General features: G+C 38.4%; 1 protein-coding gene across 3 annotated transcripts in view; it reads right to left on the reverse strand.

The window, feature by feature from the left end:
* Nucleotides 1-26,269, reverse strand: part of pde5ab (phosphodiesterase 5A, cGMP-specific, b) — an 89,223-nt gene that overhangs the window by 40,879 nt on the left and 22,075 nt on the right. For 2 of the 3 annotated variants that reach the window (XM_041262918.1, XM_041262910.1), the window contains exon 1: nucleotides 14,270-14,644. The exons of the other annotated variant lie outside the window; for it this stretch is intronic. In XM_041262918.1, coding sequence (XP_041118852.1) covers nucleotides 14,270-14,367 — 98 coding nt within the window. In that variant the 5' untranslated portion in view covers nucleotides 14,368-14,644. Of the gene's footprint in view, nucleotides 1-14,269; nucleotides 14,645-26,269 lie in introns of those variants that run through there. 3 annotated transcript variants of the gene reach the window in all.

The raw sequence follows: 26,269 nt of genomic DNA on the forward strand, positions 1-26,269 counted from the left end.
TGTGTATTGCTCAGATCTGCCACTTTTTTTTCGTCTTCTCTCGACTCCTATCGTTCAAACTCGGCCATTGAAAGGATTTATCTGCTTTTTCCAAGGAAAAAACAACTAGAGATCTATGTTTGACTTCTTTTTGATGACCAGAAAGGGAAAATTGTAATGTCGGACCTGGTCCGACATAGGACCACAAATGGTTAAAGGCATAGAGGAATCTACGACATTAAGTCGGTAGAACCTGGTAAACGTATACGGGGTAGTCCAGCCAGCCACAATACATGTATCAGTCAACGAGGCACCTCTGAAGAGGGCCCATGACATAGACACACCTCTGGTTGAGTGTGCAGCCACCCTCCCAGGTGGAGGTAGGCAGTCTAAACCGTGTCCACAATCCAATGGAACAGTCGCTGCTTAGAGAGGGCTTGACCTCGGGTCCGTTCACCATGACAATGAAGAGCTGGTCAGACTGACGCAGCGCTGTCATTCTATTCACATAGCATCTCAATGCCCGAACTGGGCAGAGGGAATTTAATCTCCTATCCGACTCCTCTGCGAAGGGAGGGGGATGGAAAGCCTCCAGTTCCACTGACTGATTCAAGTGAAATGCTGTAATCACCCATCATAGGGAGGAAAGCAGGGTTCGTGCGCAATGATACCGTTTCCAATGTCCTAAATGCGTATACAGGAACTGTAAATGGACAGTGCCTGTAGTTCACTGACCCGCTTAGCAGAGATGATAGCTAATAGAAAGGCTGACTTCATAGATTGATATTTCAGCTCTACTGTATCTATGGGCTCAAACGGGGCCTACATGAGAGCTTCCAGTACCACGTCTTGACTCCATGCTGGGAGGAAGTCCTTCTAGGAGGCCGTAACCACCAAGCACCCTTTAGAAAACGGGTCACCAGTATATGAGTACCCGGGGATGCTGAGTCAATGGGAACATGACAAGCAGATATGGCTGCTAGGTACACTTTCAACGTAGAGGGGGATTTACCCACCTCTAGTAGAATTTGCAGAAACTGTACTATAACTGCTATAGGGCAATACATGGGAACAAGGCCTCTGGCCTTGCACTAGTTTTGAAAATATTTCCATATATAGGCGTACAATGCTCTTGTGGAAGAAGCTCTAATGTCCTACAGTGTACTCAATAGTGCGTCTGAGAACCCTAGGGCAGACTGACGGTCCCGTTCAGGGGCCAGACCCACAGTTGGAGTCTTCCCGGCTCTGGTGGATCTCCCAGGGCTGGCCCTGCAGCAGCTGGCAGAGGTTAAAAAAACAGGTTCTCCTGGGCCATCTGGGGGCCACCAGGAGAACTGTCGCTTCCTCTCTCCTGACCTTCTCAAGGAAGGCAGGGAGCAGCGGTATAGGCGGGAAAGCATATAAAGGCGCTTTGGGCCATTCGTGCGCTAAGGCGTTGACAGAAAACCACAGGGGGCAACATGTCGACCTGTGCTTCCCAGAAGCGTTCCCAAATGTGTTGTCTTTTTTTTTTTTTTTTTTTTTTTACTGTAAAAAACTATTGATTTTACTGTTCTACAGTAAAATCAATAGTAATCGGTGGCCTGTAGGGGCACTAGTAGCACACACCAAGTGGGCGTCTTGAGGTCGCCCAGAGCCCTTGAGTCAACAGCGGCTGCAGAGCGAAGGTCGTGTTCTCCCTTCTCTTTTATTTATTTTTTTACAGCTGTAAAAAGCAGAGGAAAATTATAGCAGGGAAGACGCAGCAAACTGCAGAGGTTAGAAAGCAGCCTACAATCGCTAGGTGATGACTGCTAGATATATATATATATATATATATATATATATATATATATATATATATATATATATATATATATATATATATATATATATATATACATGAAACACAATTGCATATCGTTAACTCAGCCTTCAGATGCAGAGTTTTTGATTCCAGGGAACTGGCAAGCCTACTTCCAGCAATTAATTGCAAGGGAACTCACAAAAAAACTTGAAGGAGCTCTAAAGAGTCAATCACCACAGAACAGGTTAGAGTAATACTCACCCACTTTACCTATCTGTCTGTGAAAGGCAAAAGAGACTGATATCTCCTCGCAGTGACTATTACCTCGGTGAGGCGGGACTGAGGACATCACTCTGCGGAGGGGCCTATTGGGAACTTTGAAGTAAAATGCCCAGAGAATACCTGACAAGCAGGCATATCCCAAAAGTATAATTGGCGGTCGTCTTCAAATTGAAAGGGAACCACAGCACGTACATGTAAAAATATAAGTGTGATATTTAACCCTTTGCAGTACTAGGTTGGACCCTGTCCGACATCAAAAAGACACAGCTCTAGTCGTTTTTTCACTTGAAAAAGCCAAGAAAACCATTCAATGCCTGAATGAGACCGAAAGGAGCCGAATGAAGCCGAAAAAAAAGGGGGCGTGTGTGCAATAGAGCTAGCAGCTGCACCAGAGGTAAGATGGATACAAACAAAGGAGGTAGCTGCTTCCACATCCAGCGCTCAAAGAATATCACAGACATTTATAGTGCTTTTTGAGATGTTACAGTAATAAAATAATGACTTCGATCGCATTATTGAGGAGTTTGGTGATAAAACAAGTGATCAGGAGAGCATTTATTAGTATGCATGTCTATAAAGTGAAAAATACAGCGAACAAAGGGTGGGGCTTGGCTATAGATGCAGTACTGATGTTGTTTTGCCATGCAATGTGTTTTAAACCTGTTTTACTCTGAAAAAAAATATTTTAAACAGCGTGTGTGAATAAATGGACTGCAAAGGGTTTATGCATGTGCTGACACCAAAAATAAAAAAAATAATAAAACAAAACTAAAGTATTTTAAATGACTGTGGTAATCCATTTTTAAAAAGAGCTTCAAGTAAGAGCATTTGTATTTATTCTTTAATTCATAGTTCCCGGTTAGGAATTTTACGCATTTTCACCCCCAAATTGAATGTCACCTGATCGCTGTAAACACAATGACCTAGGCTAGGGGGCTTGAAGATCATCTTCCCACTGTCTAGTCAATTGCCTTTTTTTTTTAGATACAGAGTGTGAAGGTCAGACATGGCTTCAAAATGAAGTTAACATTCCTGTGATAAGGACAAATGGTTCAGTTGAGAGACTTAGATACTCATTTAGTATGGAACGGCCCTGTAGCTTTTGTCATGACAGTTATATTCAATACAAAGAACAGCCATTTAAAAAAAAAAAGTTGTTTGAAGTTGAAATAAGTATCAATGCTAATTTATCAACGTCTCTTTTAGCTTGCCAAAAATTAAGGACTGTGGCAGGGAAGGACCCTGCCTGTAAATAGTGCATTGTTTGGTTTGTGTGTTCGTGGTGGTTGGCAGGGATGGGGTTAATTCCTATCCCTGCCAAAATCATGTGAGAATGTGGCTGGAGCCTTTATTGAATAACTGATGATTAATTAGGCTCCAGCCACATGGGATATAAGGGGACAGAACTCCTTTGTTTGGGGGTGGTGTGTTTGGAAGGAGGTATGTGAGTGAGCGGGAAAGCAAAAAGATTCTAAAAACTGAATCTAAAACTAGGATTAGAGGATCAGTGAAGGCAACTGCCCAGCCTGACCTTAATATTGTTTTGTTTTATGGGTTGTGAGACTTGTTTTGTTTAAAGCTTATATTTAATAAAAACAGAGCTGCAGTATGCTTTTCACCTGTAGAACCTGTGTGTGTGTGTGTCTCTGTCAGCTATTTGGTCATCTACTCGGCTACCCTGTCACAAGGACTAATATGGAAGAGTGGGTCTTTAAACATACGGCAGCCCTGAAGTGCAGCCAACTACCCAAGGTCCTACAGAACTTGACATTACCAAAGCTAAAAGGAATACATCATATTAACTACAATGCAGTTTCACTGTCATGGCAATAGTCATTATTGTATGTGCACTTAAAACAAAATACTGTGGCGACTCCAGGATTGTGGAAGAGGAGAGGCGAAGGGATGGTGGTCAGAATGGCTTGGGAGGTAGAGTTATTACTATTATTATTTTTTTAAAGGATAAGGAGAGGGAAACCCATGGAAGATCAATTAAGATGCTATAAGAAAGGACTGTAGAGAATATTTTTGCTGCAGAATGTTTTCATCATTTTTTTTTTTAGTAAATTTAATTAGCAAGCTGATTCACAATGACATATTATATACTCATTGCCAATACATGACATTCAAGAGTTACCATACCAGCATATTTTACTGTAGTGAGACTGTCACACACACAATATGAGACAGGCTCTGCAAATAATAATAATTTGAAATTCTTCATCTCGGGTAACCTGTTAAGATGTAAATACCCCACAACACAGGTAAATAAAATAAGGAAATGCATTAATAAAACAATCTAACTTATATAACTTAATATCATAGATACATTTTTTACAACCAGCTGGTACAAGTAGCGGGTCCAGTTTTGTTCCTTTCTTACTCGTGTGCTCACGCTTCAACCAAATGACCATCACTACTGACTGACTAGCTTTGAAATGTTCTTACTCTTCTGATTTATGAATGTAAAACCTGAGAGGTTCTAGAGTATTTGGCCTCCTCTATTGCTATGCCTTTTTGTTCTTTGTTCTCTTAGACAAAAAAAAAACTGTAAGGGGGGGGGGGGATTTCTGTACCGTAACATGAATGCTTTGTACTTTATTGGGATCCCCAACCTTTCCACTTTGGAGAGTCCTGAACCAGAGCCCTGTCACCTACAGTAGTTCACGTCAGTATTCTGCAGTATATCGATACCCACGGTATATCATGATACCAAACCCTACGATACCTAATATCGGGCTAAAATAAAAATAGCGAAGTATCGCAGTTTTTTATGAACTAAGCTTACTCATTTCCGCTTAGTGGAAGTAACAAACTACCCTGCGCGTTCTGGGAAAATGAAATTACTGCATTAGTCATGGAGAATGCAGGAGAAAAGCTTGGTGGAGAACTATTTTGGATTTCAGGCAAATGAATAGCAGTTGAAGGCAGACAGTCAAAATGTCGAATGTTAAAGAAGTGAAAAACAAAGGAGGAAGTGCCACCAATTTATTGAAACATCTCTCAGATCACCACCCCGATCTCTTACCAAAGTTTACTTTTACTGTGGTTTCTTCCATTCTTTTAGTTTAAGTGAATGTCAGTGCATATTACTTATAAAAAAAACCCAGCAAAGATAACATATAAAACAGGAATGCACTAGAAGATGATCAAAATGGAATTAATTGATGCTTATGTACTTCATCATTACAGTGCATTTGCTAGAAGCTACACAAATATAATTGCTGACATGATATTAAAACTACATGTCAAATGTTAGCGATCATTTTATATTTTTTGGATTTTGTGTCAATCCTCATTTATGTGCATGTAATATGATAGCTCCTGCATTTTGAATTGCATGCATGAGTGGTGGAAAGACCACAATGAATACAGACGTCATTGCCAGCATATCAGTTTCCCTAACAGGATCAATGTGACACTTCACCTGCAGAGGAAAGCACAGACCCTCGGTTCCACGCAAGCACCTATAAAGCTTCTGATTCACACTGCAAAAGTCCACCAATGCAGAACGCTACAGGTTCAGCATGAAAGCAGTAAAAAGTACTTAGTTTATTATAGTAGCCAGAGCGGTTATCTGTTGTCCAATTTACTTACTGTGCAAGACTTCTAACAAGCAAACTAGCATGATGGGCTGAATGGCCTCCTCTCGCTAGTGAAGTCTTCTGTTCTTATTTAAGGTGCACTGGGGTGTTGTTTCGACAGAGACATTTGGCTTGAATACGCTTAAACAGAATTCTGTTCCAATAGCACGTAAGAGGAAGGCAACTACATTAGTGGTCTGTTTGTTTTAGAAACGTAGCATTAACTGTAATACTTAAATTTGAACTTTTCACTATTGAATTGTTAGCAGGATTTTTAGTAAAGAAGTTCTTTGTCAATTTTTTTTTTTTTATCCGCTGAACTAATTTTATTAAATTATTTGGAAGTAGTGATTTTCAAAATATCTAACACTATAAAAATTTAAAATAAACGCATATTGTTTAAAATGAAGTAATATAATGTTTGTGTGTATTCCCTAAAGTAACACATTACTGTGTTTATTTAAAAAAATAATATATGTGTGTGTACATACACACACACACACACACACATATATGTGTATGTATATATGTATATCTGTGTGTGTGTTTTACAATGTGCATGAATCAATCAGGCTAGCTTAGTTTAGCACTATACTCTGTTTTTATCTGTCATCTTCACACAAACTGCAACCAGGCAACGGACATGAGGAGCAATCTATGCTGGATAGTTTTTCCAAGAAAAAGGACATGTAATTACTGTATTCAGCATGTAAGTCATTCTTTATTTTTTTCATTTCTTTACTGTTTTCTTTTAAACATACCACAGGGTTAATTAGTGTTGGTAATAGTTAAAAGAGGTAAAAACGCTATTTTTACTGAACTGGAACAGCAGGAAAAAGGATAAAGTTCAGTTATCAATACCAACAACACACCCACAACACAACCCAAGCTGCTCGCAGGCAGCTCCTAAAAAGAGATCCCCCTCCCCCTCCCCAAAGCCCTGTTGGCTCACACACACACACAGGGGCACATTTATATACACACTGACCAATTGCTCAGACCCTCGTTTCCACGCAAGCAGCTGACTGGTGGAACCAAACACAAATCAGCACAGACCCCTCTCTCATATAGCTGCAATGCGCACGTGACACCCTAGGCAGCACACCAGCACTGCCAAACACAAAATGTGCTTCCAGTCACAGACTTATGCAGGGTGACACACAAAAGGCGGGGAAGAAAGGACAGCACATACACACTGTACAGCAATACATACAAATACAACTATTTACAAGAAAAGTAATAGACCCACTCCCCCCCTGCAAGTTCAGTGCTGCACATAAAAAGTCCCACTTGGTGGCACTGCGAGACCCGATGCTGTGCTACACTATATATATATATATATATACACAGTGGCTCTTAAAAGTATTCACCCTAATTGGACTTTTCCACAATTTATTGTGTTACAACATGGAAACAAAATGGATTTAATTAGGAGTTTTTGCCACTGATCAACACAAAAAACTCCATAATGTCAAAGTGAAAAATAAAATCTACAAATTGTTCTAAATTAATTACAAATATAAAAAAGATGGCGCTTAACTTTCAAACCAGTTCTGACTGAATTTAGAAAACTCCGTGGGATGATGAGGAAAGGCACTACAACTGGATACAATGTGACATCCTGCTGTATGTAACCTACTGATTTACATGACCTTATATTTCATTATCTGAACAAACTGCCCTTATCTCACATGAGCTCAATTTGAATATTCTAATGACCAGATCACTTTATTTCAGGGACTGTAATGGATATTGTCTGTATTTAAATGGACCTGAAAGTGAGTATTACAAAATAGACTTACTTTAACAGTCATATTTACTGTGTTGTTTTTTATGTAATTTTATATGTCCCATTATTCTATCAACATCCAAACTCCTCGTTACACCCACAATCTCAAAAGTGGATATCAGAGAGCCACTGGTCCCTGGAGGATTGTACCTAACCGTGTTTGTATCTGAGCCAACGCGACGCTCACCAACGAAGATCAACAACTAAGCACACCTGGGACGCAACCGTCTCTCTGGACTGTATGACTAAACATCACAGGGGCGTATCAGGTGAGTCACTCAGGGATCCCTACACTGCTGTTCTGTGTTGTTTATTTGAGGTCTATAAAACTCTTATTTGTCTGATTTACTAACTATATACAGTGCTCACCCATTATAACACGCCTAGTTATATTGCAGAATCGGTTATAACACGGTAGGGTTGTGGCTCCCATTTGCTCCATAATGCCAGTACAGCAGCCCTTTTAAACTCGTTATAAGGCGTAACACAAATAGCATGGTCTCGTAACTATGGCTCCCCACTATAGCGTTATAAAGGGTGAGCAGAATATATTGATTACAGAATGAAATTATACAAACTACAATGACCAGAACATTTTAAACACATAACCTATTTGGGAATAGAGCTTATCTAAGGTAGATGTGCCTATAGTTGAAGTGGCAACTGAACAAACAAAGCTATTCGGCACCTGCATTGTTTACCACAAGGCACAGGTGTGAATTAAATCAAATCAACAAGTCACTCTTTCATGCCGAGGCAATCACTGTAAGAGTCCATATGAGAGCCAGTTAACCAGCACTGATTTCAAAGAAAGCTAACCCCCTGAGCAACCACGTCTGCAAGCCACAGGGCTTCAATCAAGGAGCAATTTCATTTTGAAAGAGTTGAACAAATACAGAAACCTCTGCTTGAATAGAAAACAAATGCTAATATTTCTGGTTGCTAAGGCATTCTCATGTGGTTCCAGAAAAAGCCAGTCAGCTCCTGAAAATTATATTTATATCAGTGTAGGCACATATACATAATCCTGTAAGAAGCACACATTAAGAGAAAGTGTATAGCCCAAAATCAATGTATTTATCAAGTTCACCATGCAGAGTGTAACACAGACAGTTAAACAGTTAAATGAAATGTATAATTTTTATTTTAGTAATACAAAAGATTAGTTATACCAGATACTGTACAGTAGATTATAGATAGTTTTTCAGTTTTTATTCATTTCATTTTTGAGTGCTTATTTGTAGATTTTTGAGTTTTATGTAATAGTTTAGTTTTTTTTTTTTGTCAAAATATGTATAGTAAGTCAACAGTACTTGCGCACTTCTCCATATCCTCCATATCTTAACTGTAATACAGCTTTAAATCCTGGGCACACGCTCCACCCCATTCGTAATTGTAATCTTGTTTTAAATCTCGCAGAGTCTCCAATAGAAATGTAGGAATGTGCTGTCACTCAGTAGTTGAGGTGGGTATTCAGAACAAATTCAATGATAGACACAAGTCAGGAAGGAGGAACATATATATATATATATATTTTTTTTTTAAATGGGAAAGGGGTGAAGTCAAAGTGAATTGAGTAACCATTTCCAGGTTTTTCTGGTGATTTCCGATTTCCGGTGTTTATTGGTTTTATACAATGATTTTATTTTTTTGTATCTGGGATGTTTTATCAGTTAAAACCAAAAATCAGAATCCCTAATTATAGAACACAGATTATGTCCATGTAACAGTTTAAATGCAGATGCATTATATTCATAGGCATGGACTAGATTGAATTTTTATATAAATTAAGTGAAGCAACAATCGATTTGGCTAAAAAGTTGCCTGTAGTCCGAAGAAATTTGTACAGTACAGAAAAAGCCAGAAAAAATGTACAGAAAAAGCACAGTACATGCCCAACAGTATACATAAATAAATATCCTACAGCATTGTCACTCACTAGTGTTGTTTGGATGTAAAGACTTTTAAATACCCTGAATTGAACTATTGCTGAGGCATTTTTTATATTGTAATGTGTTCATTTATTTATTTATTTATTTTAAATGGGTCCAATTATAATTTTCCCCCCGATTTTCTCCCACTTTGGAATACTCAATCGCTTTTCCATTCACCGCAGCAATTCCCCACATGGCTCAGGAGACCCAAAGATTCAGTGGGTGTCCTCTGATACCGTGACCAAGACAGCTTCCTTTTTCACCCAGGAACTCGATAGCGGATGTCAGCAAGCTACCGACCTTGAAGAACAAAGGCCAGCCCTGCAGGTGTCTACCTTTGAGCTGACTGGGCACCTGGCCAGCAGGGTTTGCTGTAGCGTGATAAGAAGAAACAGCCCCTGACGGTTTTGCCTCCCTTGCCAAAGCCAGCGAAGACCGTCCTACTCTGCACAGTATGACTCCCCTTGCTCTCCACGTCACTGCACTTCAAACAGGTGAGCCACTCAGTACCCCCAATTATGTGTTTGTGTCTGACTTGTTTGTGTTTTTGTGTCAGGAGCTCCTTGTGAATGAGGCTCAGTCTCAAAGGGTACTTTCCTGGGTAAATGATGAATAAATATTTATTCTAAGCAAACAGTTCTAAGAAAATACATGGAAAAAGTCATAATCACTCAAACATTGAGGATTTATAAATGTTCTACTGAAACTATAATTATACTTTTTTAAAAGAATGTTCAAATCCTTGACAGGGAATCTCCAAGCCAACTGTGTGGCTGTTAAGAGATGTTACAGAATCTGGTCAATATTATAAAGTTAGCATCTCTGTCCAACCTGAAGGAGCTAACAATGTTGCCCAGAACTGTGCTAACAGACTTCAATCTGTTACAGAAGCCGCCTGAGACCAACCCAAAATACAGTAATCTGTCGTGTATCCACCCATCACATATGCACCCTAACCATTAATCTCTACAGCACAGAGTGTGTGTGTGAGTGTGAGTGAGTGAGAAACCAAAACCAGGTGAGTAGCCAGAGTTCGTTTATTATTGAACAGAGATTTTTTCAGAAATTGTAGATCTCACCAAAGTTTTTGTACACTGTGTACACTGTGTTTTACACATGACCCTAAACATGCTGGGATGTTATTTGCTTAATTAACGCATGAGCCACACCTGTGTGGAAGCCCTTGCTTTCAGTATACTTGGTGTCGTTCATTTACCCATGTGTTTCCATTTTCTAATATATAAGTAAAAACAAGTAGCTTTCAAGTTAAAGTTAATGAAAGCAATAAATTCAAGAAACAAACTGGTTGTTGGGAGATATGCAAATAAAGCATTTCATATCGTGTGAAAGTTGACAAACGGCTTCTACAGTCACACCGTTTTAAAAGTCAAAATAAAGTAGTGTGTGTGTGTGTGTGTGTATATCAATAAAAATAATTTTAATACAACATGCCTATTAGCCATTAATGTCAATATTGAGATAAGTATAGCCTATAGATGACTGCATTATAAAAGAAAAATGAATACAACTATTTAATAAGACTTTTTTTTTTTTTTTTTTTTTTTTTTTTTTTTTTTTACTTGTTACAAATCATATACAAAGCTACAGGAACACTAACTACATTTTATTCAGTCTTTCAAGAACATCCTTCTTTCTATACATCAACATTTTTACTATACTTGGCTCTGAACACTTTCCAGGGCAAAAGCACCAGGATACGATGACCACCTGGCTGCTATAATGAGATACCTGTTTCTGGTGCTGCACAGCGTGAAGCAGAGGCAAACAACTAGTTACACAGACACTACGCCAGCAATGCAGCACGTGTTTAATTCACATTCCTGTTAAAAGCAACTTTTTAAATGTTTTTTTTTTTATTCCCAATCGGTTCTGGCCATTTTTTTGTTTTTCTCACAATTGCTGCTCCATTTATTTTAATCGGAGCTTGCATTAAAGAACACTGCTACCTTCATTGCTAATGGGGAAAGCAAGCTTTGTGACGTCAAGAACATATGTTTTGCCTTCATAAACCCTTTTTTACCATAAGAACACTTTTAAAATATCTAAAATGTGACTTCCTCTAGTAAATGGAGACTGATTTAAACAAAACTACTCCTAAAAGTCCAGTGTTTGTTTTGTATCATGGGGAATCAATGAAATATAAGTCTTGCCAACTACTTCCCCCACTGTATAACTGCATATTTTTCAGTGATCGAATTATAGGACAAAAAGTAGAAGGGTCCTAAAATGTGAGTCCTGAGTGACTGTTAGAACAGTCAATCAACGTTTTACTCTCAGACTTCACAAGCATGTTCACAATGTAAATCACAATATTCCCGGACACAAAGAAGGCTACTAATAGAAAATCTACATATTTGTCATGTTTGTGTTATTTATGTATTTATCCAAGGAAATAGAGAGTCAATATATAGGTAACTGGACATATGTAGATGTATTAAATTGAAGAGAAACTGATATTATATGTCATCTAAATCATTGTAACAAACTGATAAAAATGCATGAGTAAAAATCAGCCCCCCTCATAGTGCAAACACAAATAATCAGTGACGCTCAAGTGTTAGAAAGAGAAACAACTGTGACTGAAGATTGAAAGTATAACAACGTTGCTTGGAAAGGTGGTTTGAAGTATTGGGATTCTTGTATTTTGGATGCATTATGTGTACTTTAAACTTACCTTTCATAATAAATGAACAATAATAGACTTATGGTCTTACAGTAAATATTTCATAACTAATTTCCATTGACTTAATTTAATATATGAATTGTCTTTCTTGTATTATTGATTATTGATCTACAATCCTGTTGAGCTTGGAGATACTTAAAAGTTTCAAGCGAATTAATATTGCTGAGACAAACTGGTATGAAATATTACAGAATTAACAGTTATAGGTACATTATTATTTTAACTCATAATTGAATGGGTTGTCATGGTTTTACCTAGCTACCATAGGACGCTGTTACTTTCACTTGTTAGAATGAGTGAGCTTGGCTTTATAAAGGGCACAGTCTTCTATCAAAAATTCAGCTAAACTTATCTCAAATTAGTCCTTGTGGTTATTTACTTTTGATTAATATTGTATAATTTCAACAATGGAAACTTTATTTGGAAACTACTGGTCTTGTACCTTAATAACTAAAATGATTTAAGAATGCCTTTTTGGTAACATTAAACACTGGATGTACATATTGCAGATCATAACTACTTTATTAATTTTTTTTCTGACCAAAACTTGTTAAACACACAAAAGTCAGGATAGAAAAATGTGATCAGCTTTTACCTTTTTTTTTTTTTAAGTCAATTGGCCAGCTGTGATAGCTTTTACCATTTAAAAACGTGATTCACAAAACAGATTTCCAGCACCCCTGGGGAAAAGCAAGGTTATCAAATCCCTTCTCAGAGACATTGATTAAAACAAATTTGGGGGGCCCAGCCCCTTCAGTACCCTTTAGTGTGAAACTGAAGGAGTGTGAGATACCGGATCTTAAAAAACTATTTCTCTGAAACATCTGGCATTTTGAAGACTGAGGTATCCAACTACATTTTTTCTTTTTTTAATTTTTTTTTTTCATATTTTAATACAGTAGTAGGCTAATCATTTTATAATGCTCACAGTTCAATTGCTTTTAAAATGCACCAAGTCGTAAAGGGGTTAATCTGTGTGGTAAAGGGCTACATAAATTATATAACAGTGGATAAAGAGTATAAAGTGATCAAACTACAAACTATACAATGCAATATTTTAAACATAAAAGGCATGCATAAAATGCAACCAAATTTTATATATATATATATATATATATATATATATATATATATATATATATATATATATATGATATATATATATATATATAAATATTATTTAGTAGTCTTACTTAGTAGGTAGGTTTGGTAACTGTTCCCATTTCATTCACTTAATTATTAATGTCTCGCCTTAAACATTTCAGTTCAAAGAAAATGGGAGATGCGATGGCAGTAAACTTAATCATTATGACCACTTGGATTTTCAATTTAGCCTGTATTGGTAAGAACTGAGTACAGTATGTTGAAGTAGTAGCCTGTACTGTACTTAATTCAATGAGAAGCATTATTATTAGTGGTAACTGCTCGATGAGAACTATCGAAGAGAAATATGGAGATTAGCTTTTATATTCGGTTATAAACTAAACTAAACTAATAAATAAATAAATAAATAAATAAAATACAATACCCGTACACTCAAAGCATTGCGGATTATGAAATACAGAAACACGTTTCAACTTTGAATTAAATGCAAACGGGTTTTAAATCATACTAAAATTCCTACGAGTACAGTATGGGTATTAATGCAAATATTCTGATTTTAGGATTTTTGTGAATCATTTTGTATATTTATTTTCTTCATTTACTTTATTGGAAACATTATTGATAGATTACGGCAAGGAAAATTAATTATGTATATCCAAGTACTATTACTAGGCTAATTCTGTGTTATGGATCTTTGATATTTGCAACTGGACAGCATTCAATGTTTACAATAAAGTAAACGCTAAGCAAATATAGTCCTACATGATATAACTTTACACGTACTGTACTTTACTTAAACGTCATGTTGTGTTTAGAAAACAGATAAATAACGGCTATTAAAACTATCTTCTTGCATACATAATGCAGACCCATCTATTTTACGAAATAAAACACAGCACGGGAATCTTATAATCAAGTCATGTATTTATGCAATACTGTCGAGCAGACTACTTACTGCAGCAGAATGTAGGCTACGTATTGCCTGTTCACTATTCTATGGCTCACTCGTACTTAAAAGCAAAACAGCCTAGTATGTGCTAACTGTAACAAAACAAAAATGATTTGATTGCGCTTTTGTACTGTCAGTCTGTACTGACAACTTCTTACCTTGTAGCTTTCCTTACAAAGTAAGAATGAGCAAAGTCCAAGTGGTCATCCAGCCAAGCCTCCATACGTTCGTTTTCCGAAGGGTTAAAACTGTCCATGGTGCAGACGAAATCTTTTTAAGTATTTTTTTTTTTTAATGCAAGTTTCCAATATCTATATAGATATATATTTCCCCTGTGACTTTTTGCCTTTTTCTTACAATAGATTTGACCGATATAACCAGACGTGTGTTAACTCTAATCTACATCGTGTACTTGAAGTGCAGCTCCGAGCTGGCTCCAGCACCACTAGCTGTACTAGTAGTGACAGCTTCAACATACACGGCGAAAAGGAAAACACGGAGCTTGTAAATAAACTAGATGATCTAGGAAAACCAGGCAAGCCAGGATACATTGCATCCAGGAAACAGCATGCACTTTCCTTTAGACATAACAGTCGGACAGTATTTATATATTTAATAGACTAAGTGATTAAGCACCCCTCTTCAAAATCAGCACTCATACATCATATTGGTGCTACGGTGAAAACTTTCAATGTGATCTTGTTTGTACACCCTCATTTTGATCAAATACAACGGTTGAGTTGTACTGCAAAGGGAATGCAAATTTTAATAACAATATGTGTTGATTCTATTTGTGATTCTTTAAGTTTTTTTTACTGTATTAGAATAAAGTATTAACAATATGTATTAATATAGTAAAGGTTAACCAATGTTTTTAGTCCATGCAGTAATTCTTACTGTATAAGCACTTGTCATATTACTACAGATTTTACTCTTTTGTTACGAAATAAAGTTCCATAAGAAAATGTACGAATGAGAGGAGGTCATTCGCCCATCTAAGCTTATTTGTTTCCAACTAGTAGAATGAATCCACAAAACTTTGTCAAGTTGGGTCAGGATTCAGCCTCAGCAACGTGGCTAGGTATCCACTCTCTGTGCAAAGAACTATCTCTTTTCCTCTGTCCTGTCTATCTCCACTTAATTTCCATCTGCGTCATTATATTTGTGCTGTGCCTAAAATATTGGTTACGGTTAACTACGTCAATTGTTTTTAAGCTTTTAAACTTCAATCATGACCAGTCCTTCAGTATTCTTTGTTCCAGGATAAATATATTTAGTTCACTCAGCTTATCTTCACAGCTCATTCCTTTAAAGCTTAAAATTAATTTGGTTGCTTTCTGGCCACAGTGTCTCTTTGGTACTGCAGTGACCATAACTGAACGCAGTACTCAAGGGTCCTGTATTACCTGTCCTGGAAAGGGGTAATTTCCAGGTTTTAACATAAGTTCTGGCCTCAGGGGAACCGGAAGTGAAGGGCAGTCATCTTGTGAAATAGGATTATAAAGTGAGTTTATAATAAACATGATTCTATTTCAAACCAGCCTAGTCTGTCTCATTGCATCCCTTAAAACAGTGGTGCACAACTCAGGTCATGGAGTGTCCCTCCTGGTTTTTGTTCTTACCATACCCTAAATTAGTTAATTGGACCAATCAAGCTTCTAATAAGATCCAATAAAGTACTTTAGGGTGCAGTTGGAATAAAAACCTACAGGGACACCGACCCGCCAGGACCGATGTGTGCACCTAGGTCTTAAAGTAATATGGTGTCAGAAGATTCGCTTCCAGTATAGTTAATCCAAGTCTCGGTGAGTTACAGAGAAACTGAAAAGAAAATCTGATGGTGTCTCTATAACACAGTGAAGCCACAGCCGTGCTACAGAGAGGTTTGATTTCAGCAATGCAAGCGAATGGCCAGAGTGGATACAATGTTTTGAGTGTTTTGTATTGCATCTGGACTTGATGCAAAAGAGGAAGAGTAACAGGTACATTATTTATTGTATGCAATGGGAGATGAGACTGACAATATTTTGTGTATCCTTTCACTTAGCGAAGAGGATAAGAAAAGCTATGATGATGCAGTCAAGAGTGCTTTTGAACAGAACTGTGTAAGTAAACACAATGTGGTCTGTGAAACAGCCTGGTTCAATATGAGGAAATAAGAACCAGGAGAAAATGCTGAATTGTTTATCACCGCAGTTCACACACTGGCAGAACACTGCAATTTTGAAATTCCGGGAGGAGTTAATAAGAGAATTGTACTGGGCATAAGAGACACAAAGTAATTAAAAGGGGGAGGGCAAAGTGGCATTGCACACAGTGTCAAAGAGGGATTTTTTGTGATTATTATTATTTATTTATGTATTTATTTCCACCTGGTTATTCTCATAGCCAACCTGTCAGAACTCACTTATAGTCAGGCATTACAGTATTTTTCAGTAGGCCTATTAGAGCATCATCATTTAAAAAAAGTTAATACCTGACATGTTTGAAGTAGACTGGAATTCTCAATGTTTTGAAATTGTGAATTATATAAAATGATAAAGTCTAACAAGCAAACTGAAACAAGTATTCATTAACATGTTAATATTATTAATATTATTTACTATATCTTAATGTTGGCATATGTATGTGCATATGATTACATGATGCACCTATATACTAACTTTAAGATACGGTTGCTACTGTAGCATTAATTTGATGATCTGGATCCCACACTTTAATCATCACCGCCTAGGGCCCCGCACAGCCTAAGACATGCCCTGTCTACAGATAACATCAATGCTATAGGTTCTAAGCCCAGACCAGCGCAGAGAGGTCCAAAAGCTCATAGACAAAAAAAGTCTGAATACAAGCACCACAACAAAAAGGGCACCCCACAGCCAAGAGGATGTTGAAGGTGAACCCACGTCAAAACACATAAGCACCCAATGTACCACCCGAGAAAATTGTTATTGAAACTGGTGAACAAGAGGTAAACATAGATGAGGGGGAAGATGAGGAACTATTGGATCATTGAGTGGTACAGAGTACTCAGTTTGGGAGAGAACAAGCCAGTGACCACCTTTTTTAATTAAAAAAGTGCAGCTGTGGAAATAAATGTAGTTCCTGATGAAGGAAAAACTAAGGGTACTGGTAATTATTATATCGTAAAAAAATTATGTATTGTATCGGATCTGTTGGGTGGGGGAAACCGAATACGAGCAGCTATTGGTGCCTCAGGAATGTAGGTTCACAGTGTTGCGACTTGAACAAGTGTCCGAGTGGGGGGTCTTTTTTTGGGATGAGACGTAAACTACTATCCGCAAAATTTTAGGTGGTTTTATGATTCATCATATATAAGGCGGTGTGGAACAGACCTAACAGTTTGTAATCAGGGGTGTGTGCATCCCAGGACAAGGGGAAGTCCCCATACACTCTATGGTAAGTTCTCTTCTGTAATTGGACCTTTCCATTATTGAGATACCATTCAAGATTGAATAGCATAGACCTGGTAGGCCCTTAGCACGGTCAACTAATACATGGGTTATATATATTGTGGTAGTTGAATGCTACTCAATCCGTGAAGCCATTTTAGTTATCGAATATGGATAGGTTTCAAGAGCTAGAACTATCCAATGGGTTACTCGGCTAGGTATACCCAAGGGCTTAAACTAGGGAGTTCCGAGTCAACTTTAATGAAAGAGCTGTATGACCTTTTTAAAAAATTTTTAATTCGAAACCTCATGGAGTAAAACCCTGAGGGACTCCTGTGGTGGTCGAGCTCTTTAAATAGAAACTTAAAATTTTGATATTGTGACACACCGGGGTAAGTCTGCCACTTGCAGGACCGTTTCCACTGTCTTCTTTGGTGTAAGATAGAATCACAGGACCACAGAAATGAAATAAAACAGCACAGTGTCTGTATTTATTTGTATCAAACAAAACAAAAACTAAACAATATCTATCTCCGTTAGGAGATCTGATTCCCCCCCCCCCCCCCGTATCTATCTTATAAACTGGGTAGGTAAGCTACTTACCAGTTTTAAATCTGTTCCTCTGTATATCTTTTTATCTCTTCTTTAACTTCTCCTTTCTCCACAAAGTATAACCACCATAAGCCTCCCCCAGCTCCACCCTGAACAAAGGAGATAATTTCCTTTTATTGTCAACCAGCCCAGCCACTTACAAAATTAACACCTCTTAAACACCTGCAGCTGTGCTTGTTTACATTTCAATTAAACACTGTGTACTCCTGGCCCTTGTAGTTACTTTGGTGGCTGCCATTTTTGTAGGCCCTATTAACTACACCTCCCGCATTGTCTCTTGGGAGATGTAGTCTTTCCCTGCTCAATCCGGCACTTTCCAGTGCCCTGGTCCTGTATAGCATAATATGCTAGGACCCACATATTTACCATTCGTGACCAGCCCACGGCTCTGGTCACAATATATTAAAGTTATTGACAAGGACGGAAAAAACTGAAATATGATCCTCCCACTTCTCATGTTTGCAGTCCATGAAGTTCCCCAGTCGTCCACCAAGTTTTCCCCATTTTAGCTGCTGTACAGCAGACAGACACAGGGCATTCTGGACATTGTAAAAGAAATTTGAGAGGACCAGGCAAATTCAAGCAAAAATATAATCGAACATGTAATGGAGATGAGGGATAGAATTAAAGTCACCCCTATAGTCAGGGAACACATGGAGAAAGCACAGGCGACTCCGAGGGCTAACTATAACGAGCAGGCACAGGTTAGGTAGTTTAATCCAGACAATCGAGTGTTGTTGTTGGTTTCCACCCAGGAAAGTAAGTTGCTTGGATGGTGGCAGTGGCCATATGAGGTGATAGAAGCTGTAGGGCCAGTGAACTATAAAATACAGCAACTGGACCACAGAAAAAGGAACAGACCTATCATGTCAACTTGCTTAAGCTGTGAAAAGATAGAGAAGTGTTGGCAGCTAATGAACAAGTAGTAATTCGTGATGATAATGTGCTAGTCATGACAGCATATCCACTCTGATCTGGGGGAAGAACATTGTAAAGCGGTAAGGGAAATGATTAAGAGAAATACTGATAGTTTTACAACTTTACCAGGGAAAACAATGGTAATATACCATGATATAGTTATGGCACCTGGGTAAAAGCAAAGTGGATTGGATGCTACAGAAAGCAGTCATAGAGGAGTCAACTAGCGATTGGACTAGTCCCATGGTGATTGTGACAAAGTCCAACAGTACTTGGTGCTTCTGCAATGGCTTCAGAAAATTAAATGAAGTTTCCATATTTGACACACACCCAAATTTATTGAGAAATTAGGTAAAGCCAAATACTTATCTATGCTCAATTTTTTTCAGTACAAAGTCACGCCATTTGGTCTCTACAATGCTCCTGCTGTCTATTAAAGGTTAACCCTTATCAGGTCCAATTTATTTTTACATGCGTTGTTTACTTTACACTTGCTGTTTAAAATATTTTTTTCAGAGTAAAACAGGTTTAAAAGGCAGTGTATGGCAAAAGGACACTAGTACTGCATCTCTAGCCAAGCCCCACCCCTTGTTCACTGTATTTTTCACATACCTCTTTATAGATCTGCATACTGATAAATCCTCTTCTCATCACTCGTTTTATCACCAAACTCCTCAATAATGCAACTCAAGTCATTATTTTATTACTATAACATCTCAAAAAGCTCTGCAAAAGTCTGTGATATTCTTTGAGCGCTGGATGCAGAAGCAGTTATCTCCTTTGTTTGCATCCATGTTATCTCTGTGGTGCATGGGGCTATCAGATACACCCTTTTTTTCGGCTTCATTCGGCTCCTATTGGTCTCACTCGGCCATTGAAAGGTTTTCTCGTTTTTTCTTACTAGAGGTCTGTGCTTTACATCTTTGATGATGTCGGACAGGGTCTGACATCGGACTGACAAGGGAAAATTGTAATGTCAGACCAGGTCCGCAAAGGGTTAATAGACACCACTGAAACCACACACTGCAAATATAAACATATTTACAAGGACTAGGAATCGCATCTTGAAAAAGTCGAACTTGTCTTAATTAGGGCTGCTCCGATTAACCGGACCGATTTAATTAACTAAATAGTTTATCACAGATTTTTTATTTTTTTTACAATTGGGCAGTGTTTTTTTTTTTTTTTTTTTTTTTGCTGCTGGGCATTTGAACTCCATTTCCCAACATCAGTTCGTATCTGGTTTATTGTTACACACAAACTTCTTACATTTCCTGCAACGTCCAGAACGATCCTCAATGTCTGCTGCCAGCTTGGAAAAAATATGTCTGCATTTATTACAATCAAAGCAGACTGTATTCATTTTAAAACTGTGTTGGTGAAAATGGAGTTTTTATGTTTAAGTTGGATATACAAAGTTAATTTCAACAGAGTTGACTCTGCAGTTCAGCATTTATTGTTCACGATTCCTTCATTTGGCCTGGCATGTTTTCAGGCGAGTAAATGTCTTTTACTAGTGTCACAAGCTGCGACACCAGTTAATGCAAAAAACCCAGCAGCCCTAAATATAATGTAAAAAATAAATAAAATAAAGGTTGTTCATAAGGCACCATAAGTGTTACATATAGTATGTTTGCATCAAAGACACGCACAAAAAAAAAAATCCATTTTCAGTTCTTGTGCATTATATTTTGCTATTAAACTCTTTCGTGGATTGACGTTGTTCTGTAAAAATGTGTTAGATTTACTGAAATAAAAACGCTTTTTAAAATGACCTAATTCCCATTGGGGTTTATGTTATTTTAGATTATATTGATTTGTTTATGTATTACTATGCAGGACAGCCACTATAAGATTGTTACCTTTATTAAAAATGTTCAGGGATTAATCTACTGATTAATCTACCGATTAATCAACTAATGCCCAAAATTAACCGATCAAAAATTTTAATCGAGTGACAGCCCTAGTCTTAATCAGTCTCAGGAAGCAGGGCTGACGTCTAAGGTTTGTTTTACAAACAGATGTCTGATGTTGGATAGGGAGGGGTGCTATCTCATGTTATAGAGGGAGAGGAACACCCCGTAATATATGTTAGTCGAAAGTTGCTGCCAAGGGAACGCTGGTACACTGTCATAGAAAAAGAATGTTTGGCAATCAAGTGGACTGTCTTTTAGGTAGAATAAAGTGGATGAAAATTATACATTATACATATATTAATTATAATAAAAAAAATACCAATCACTAGATGGTTTTTATCTTTGCAACCATTCTGTTTTAATATTGAACATCACAGTAGCGCAAAGAATGGCAATGCAGGTGGGTTGTCAAGGGTCCACATCGGCTTATTTGCATCTGTAGATGCTTAACCATGGTTAGGCTCTCAGTTGTTGTTTCATACTGAACTTATAAAGACATATGTCCCTGTAATTTCTTAAAACTAAACTACAGTAATTAAATGCTGCTTAAATTCTTGGTAATATCATTATGACTACTAACTAGACATTCCAAATGAAACACAATAGTAATGTTTAAATGGTTGCTGTTTTTTTCTGATTACATTATTCATTTCATACTTGCCTGGTTGCTAGCTAGAGATCGCATTACACACGATTGTTCATATTTGTAGGACTTTGGCAACACTGGGTTATAATCCAGTCCCTGTTTTAGCACCAGCTTTCAAAAGACCGTGAAATTTACTATCTGACTACATTTTTAAAATTGGCAAAAGCCAAAACAAAGACATATTAGGAAAAACGATTGGCCCTAGTGTCATCCTAATGAGAGTCTGCCAAGAGTAAACTGCACTGTCGTTAATGACTAGGGAATCTGGCCGGAGGAAAGGTTGATCTCAAAGAGAGTTCAGCAAAATAAATCTTGACTGAGGAATAGCTGTGCAGATACATTTCCTGAAGTGCTGTGCATTAAGTGGTCACTTACTGACCTCATATAAACAAAAAGAAAGGAAGAAATGGATGTTTATTACAGTTGACATTCCCCCAAAAAAAATTAATGTCGTTCATGAAATTACCGACTTATTGGCCTTTTGTATTTAAACTCATGTGGTCCTATTTCTGTGACATTTTTATATCTCATGGAACTAGCTGCACAGACAACAGTATGAAGTATATATTTGTTCAGCTGTTTCTTTTAGCACTTTTTTACAATTGTATGCAATTGTACTGTTGGATTATCTCTTTGGAAATTCCACAAAATACTGCCAAACAACCATGACAAAATATTTCAAGCAAGAACTATCAATCATTTAGTTGTTGCTCTGTAGGTAAACAACAAGCAATATTTTTATTCAGTTCATATTTGTTTTGTTTTCATCGTTTAGTTTGCCTGTAAATTGTCCTGTTTCAGTTCATTAAAGCAAATTTGTTTTAGGACAGGGCTAAATTTTTCAGTATAAAATGTAAATCTTAAAGTAGTAATAAAAAGAAAAATCTATGTATTGTTAACCAAAAACAGAATCAATATAATCAGTTTATATCACCTTTTAATGTGTGTGTGTGTGTGTGTATGTGTATGTGTGTGTGTGTGTGTATGTATATATATATATATATATATATATATATATATATATATATATATATATATATATATATATATAGTAAATGAGCCTTACGGCTCAGGTTCGTTTAGTCCTTCAAAATACAGACCCAAACACAAAATGGATGGTTTAAAGCGCGGATGCGCTATTTTTAATAAAAAAACAAAAACGAAAATGAAAACAAACACCTAGCTCTTACGAGCACTAACTAAACATGAGCAGGAACCTACTCTAAATAGGCCGAACAGGTAAGCTGTTTACCGACTGAAAACAAAACACAGTTTTCTTTATAATGATACAAAAGGAACACACAGTACCTTTGCATGACGGCTCGGCAGCAGGGTACACCACCTGTTTCCTTCGACTCAACAGTCCCTGCACCTGGCACTAATTTACAATAATTACCAGGTGCGGGTGATAATTAAACAATAAAATAAATCAAAACAAGCATTCGCACATGTTTTTGGCAGGGAGGATATTAACCTCCCTTGTTGCCTTGTTAATATATATATATATATATATATATATATATATATATATATATATATATATATATATATATATAGTCTCTGGCTACGAGAACACCCCTCGGGAAGCAAACAAAGTATTCTTTTAGCTGAAGTGTTCTCTAAGATGGACTTGACCACCAGACACAATATGAATCAATAAGTATGTATTGTCATGATGCACGTGCATCGACATATGGAATGAACAGAGTACGTAAGAGAAAAGCAATAGGCTAATGTATGTTAATAAACTATAATAATAAAGTAACAGACAAACTAACATTAAAACATTAAAAAGCTGACTGTCAAACTAAATTAACACAGCACACCTACATGTAAAAAAAAAAATGCAGCAGTAGCTCTAGATTAATTAAGAATACATGTACAGGAGCAATATCAAGACACTCCCAAAATTATTTAACAGAATTGCAAAGCAACTCACCAGAATGAGAAACACCAAATGGCTCAGATTCAAGTTTTTTTCAAAAGCTCAAATGATAGCTAATTTTTTGTAGCAAGAGAAACAGGGGCATGTTTCGCCATTTGTTTACATGTCATTTTCTAGTGATGAGGTGCATTCATGGAAATCAGAATATACAACGAAGCAATGATAAATTGAAAGATTGAATAAGCCAATCACTGTTCCTCAAGGCACTGTCGCGGAGCATTTACAATGGGAAAAATAGGTTAAACCACAAGGTTGTTCTCTTAGCCGAAGTTTCATATATGTGGATACTACTCTGTGTTTGTGTGTGTCTATATATATATATATATATATATATATATATATATATATATATATATATATATATATATATATATATATATATATTGTAAGGTACCAGGGAGGGGGGTAAAATCCTTCCCTGCTAAAAACCTTGTGAGAATGCACATTTGGGTGTTATGGGGTTTAATTGTAATTGTTTTAATGATTTAGTTAATCCTCGGCACCTGATCGTAATTATAAATTAGAGACAGGTGCAGGGTATTTAAAAGAGGCAGCCAGACTGATCGGGGCTGCTGAGTGAAGAGCCCGACTGCGTGTGTGTCCAGTCGTATTGAAGAGAGTGCTGAGAGAAGCCCGTTTTGGTGTTTGTCAGGTAAACGGCTTAGCCGTCCTGTGGTTTAGTGAGGAACCAGTCTATGTTTAGTCAGAGCTCCAAGAGGGAGCTAGGCATTTGTTTTGTTTTTTTTCTGTGTTTATTAAAAGTGCGCGTCAGCGCTAAAGCAATTCCGTTTCTGTGTCCTGGGTCTACGTTAAAGGGGCAACGAACGTGAAAAGTGAAAGGATCGTTTTACTTATGGTACCAGAAGTGTGTGTGGGCGCCCCTATGACCCAGTAAAATGGAAACCCTAGAGGATTTGGTCGCTTTGATGAAGAGAAACACTGCTGCCCAGATTGAGCAGAATAAGAGATGGAGATTGAAACTTGGACTGCCAGAGCCAGAGCCGACGGAGCTGGATCTGCTGCTCCAAAAATGGGAGCAGGCAAGACAAGCCCAGCCGCCGCTCCCAGCGCCCAGAGAAGAGGAGCCGCCGCTCCCAGCGCCCAGAGAAGAGGAGCCGCCGCTCCCAGCGCCCAGAGAAGAGGAGCCGCCGCTCCCAGCGCCCAGAGAAGAGGAGCCGCCGCTCCCAGAGCCCAGAGAAGAGGAGCCGCCGCTCCCAGCGCCCAGAGAAGAGGGAGCCGCCGCTCCCAGCGCCCAGAGAAGAGGAGCCGCCGCTCCCAGAGCCCAGAGAGGGAGAAGCGATGAACAAAGAGGAGGAGGTGAGGTGCCCACCTCCATCACCCCAGCGAACCAGTCCGGCACTGCCAGTTGCGGTCCCTTGCCCCTTGCTCCTGGACACCCTGCCGGTCTTCCTAGACCTTCCTGCGCTGGACCTGGAGCCCAGGAGTCTGCAACATTGGCCACAGCTTTTCCCCTGGTTCCCTGCTCCGCTCTTCCCGAGCACCCAGACGTCGCTGGGCTGCTGCCAGACGTCGCTGTTGCTCCCCCTGTTCGCTGCTTCGCTCCCCCTGGGTGATCGGACATCGCTGCGCCGGTCCCCAGTGGAAGATCTCTGTCCACTGCTGCATCCTCCTGTTCCCCGGTCGTCACTTCGGTCGGCCCTGTCATCCCGGTGGGGTCCCTTGTCGCCGGTTCAGGGTCCCTTCCCGGAAGTGCCGGAAGGTTCGACCCACCCTCAAGTCCGCCCGTGGAAGAGGGCGGAAATGGACATTTCGGGACTTGAGTGTGGGTGGTTGTGTTTTAGGGGAGGGGGTGGCCTTGGTATGGCCGATCAGTGTTTCACACTTGAGGGGGAGGATGTGTAAGGTACCAGGGAGGGGGGTAAAATCCTTCCCTGCTAAAAACCTTGTGAGAATGCACATTTGGGTGTTATGGGGTTTAATTGTAATTGTTTTAATGATTTAGTTAATCCTCGGCACCTGATCGTAATTATAAATTAGAGACAGGTGCAGGGTATTTAAAAGAGGCAGCCAGACTGATCGGGGCTGCTGAGTGAAGAGCCCGACTGCGTGTGTGTCCAGTCGTATTGAAGAGAGTGCTGAGAGAAGCCCGTTTTGGTGTTTGTCAGGTAAACGGCTTAGCCGTCCTGTGGTTTAGTGAGAAACCAGTCTATGTTTAGTCAGAGCTCCAAGAGGGAGCTAGGCATTTGTTTTGTTTTCATTTCTGTGTTTATTAAAAAGTGCGCGTCAGCGCTAAAGCAATTCCGTTTCTGTGTCCTGGGTCTACGTCGAAAGGGGCAACGAACGTGAAAAGTGAAAGGATCGTTTACAATATATATATATATATATATATATATATATATATAGGCACACACATTCAGTGCCTATAGAAAGTCTACACCCCCTTGAACTTTTTTTCACATTTTGTTGTGTCAGTGCCTCACAGTTTCATGCATTTAAATGACGACTTTTTCCCACTTATTTACACATCATACTCCACACTATGAAAGATCATAATTGGGTAAGTCTCCACCCCCCTGAGTTAATACTTGGTGGAAGCACATTTGGCAGCAATTACAGCTGTGTTTCTGTTGGGATAGGTCTCTACCAACTTTGCACACCTAGATTGGACAATATTTGACCATTCTTTACAAAACTGTTCAAGCTCTATCAAGCTTAAAGACAGCAATCTTCAAGTAATGCCACAAATT

Source organism: Polyodon spathula, chromosome 1, assembly GCF_017654505.1.
Source record: "Polyodon spathula isolate WHYD16114869_AA chromosome 1, ASM1765450v1, whole genome shotgun sequence".
NCBI classification, from domain to species: Eukaryota; Metazoa; Chordata; class Actinopteri; order Acipenseriformes; family Polyodontidae; genus Polyodon; species Polyodon spathula.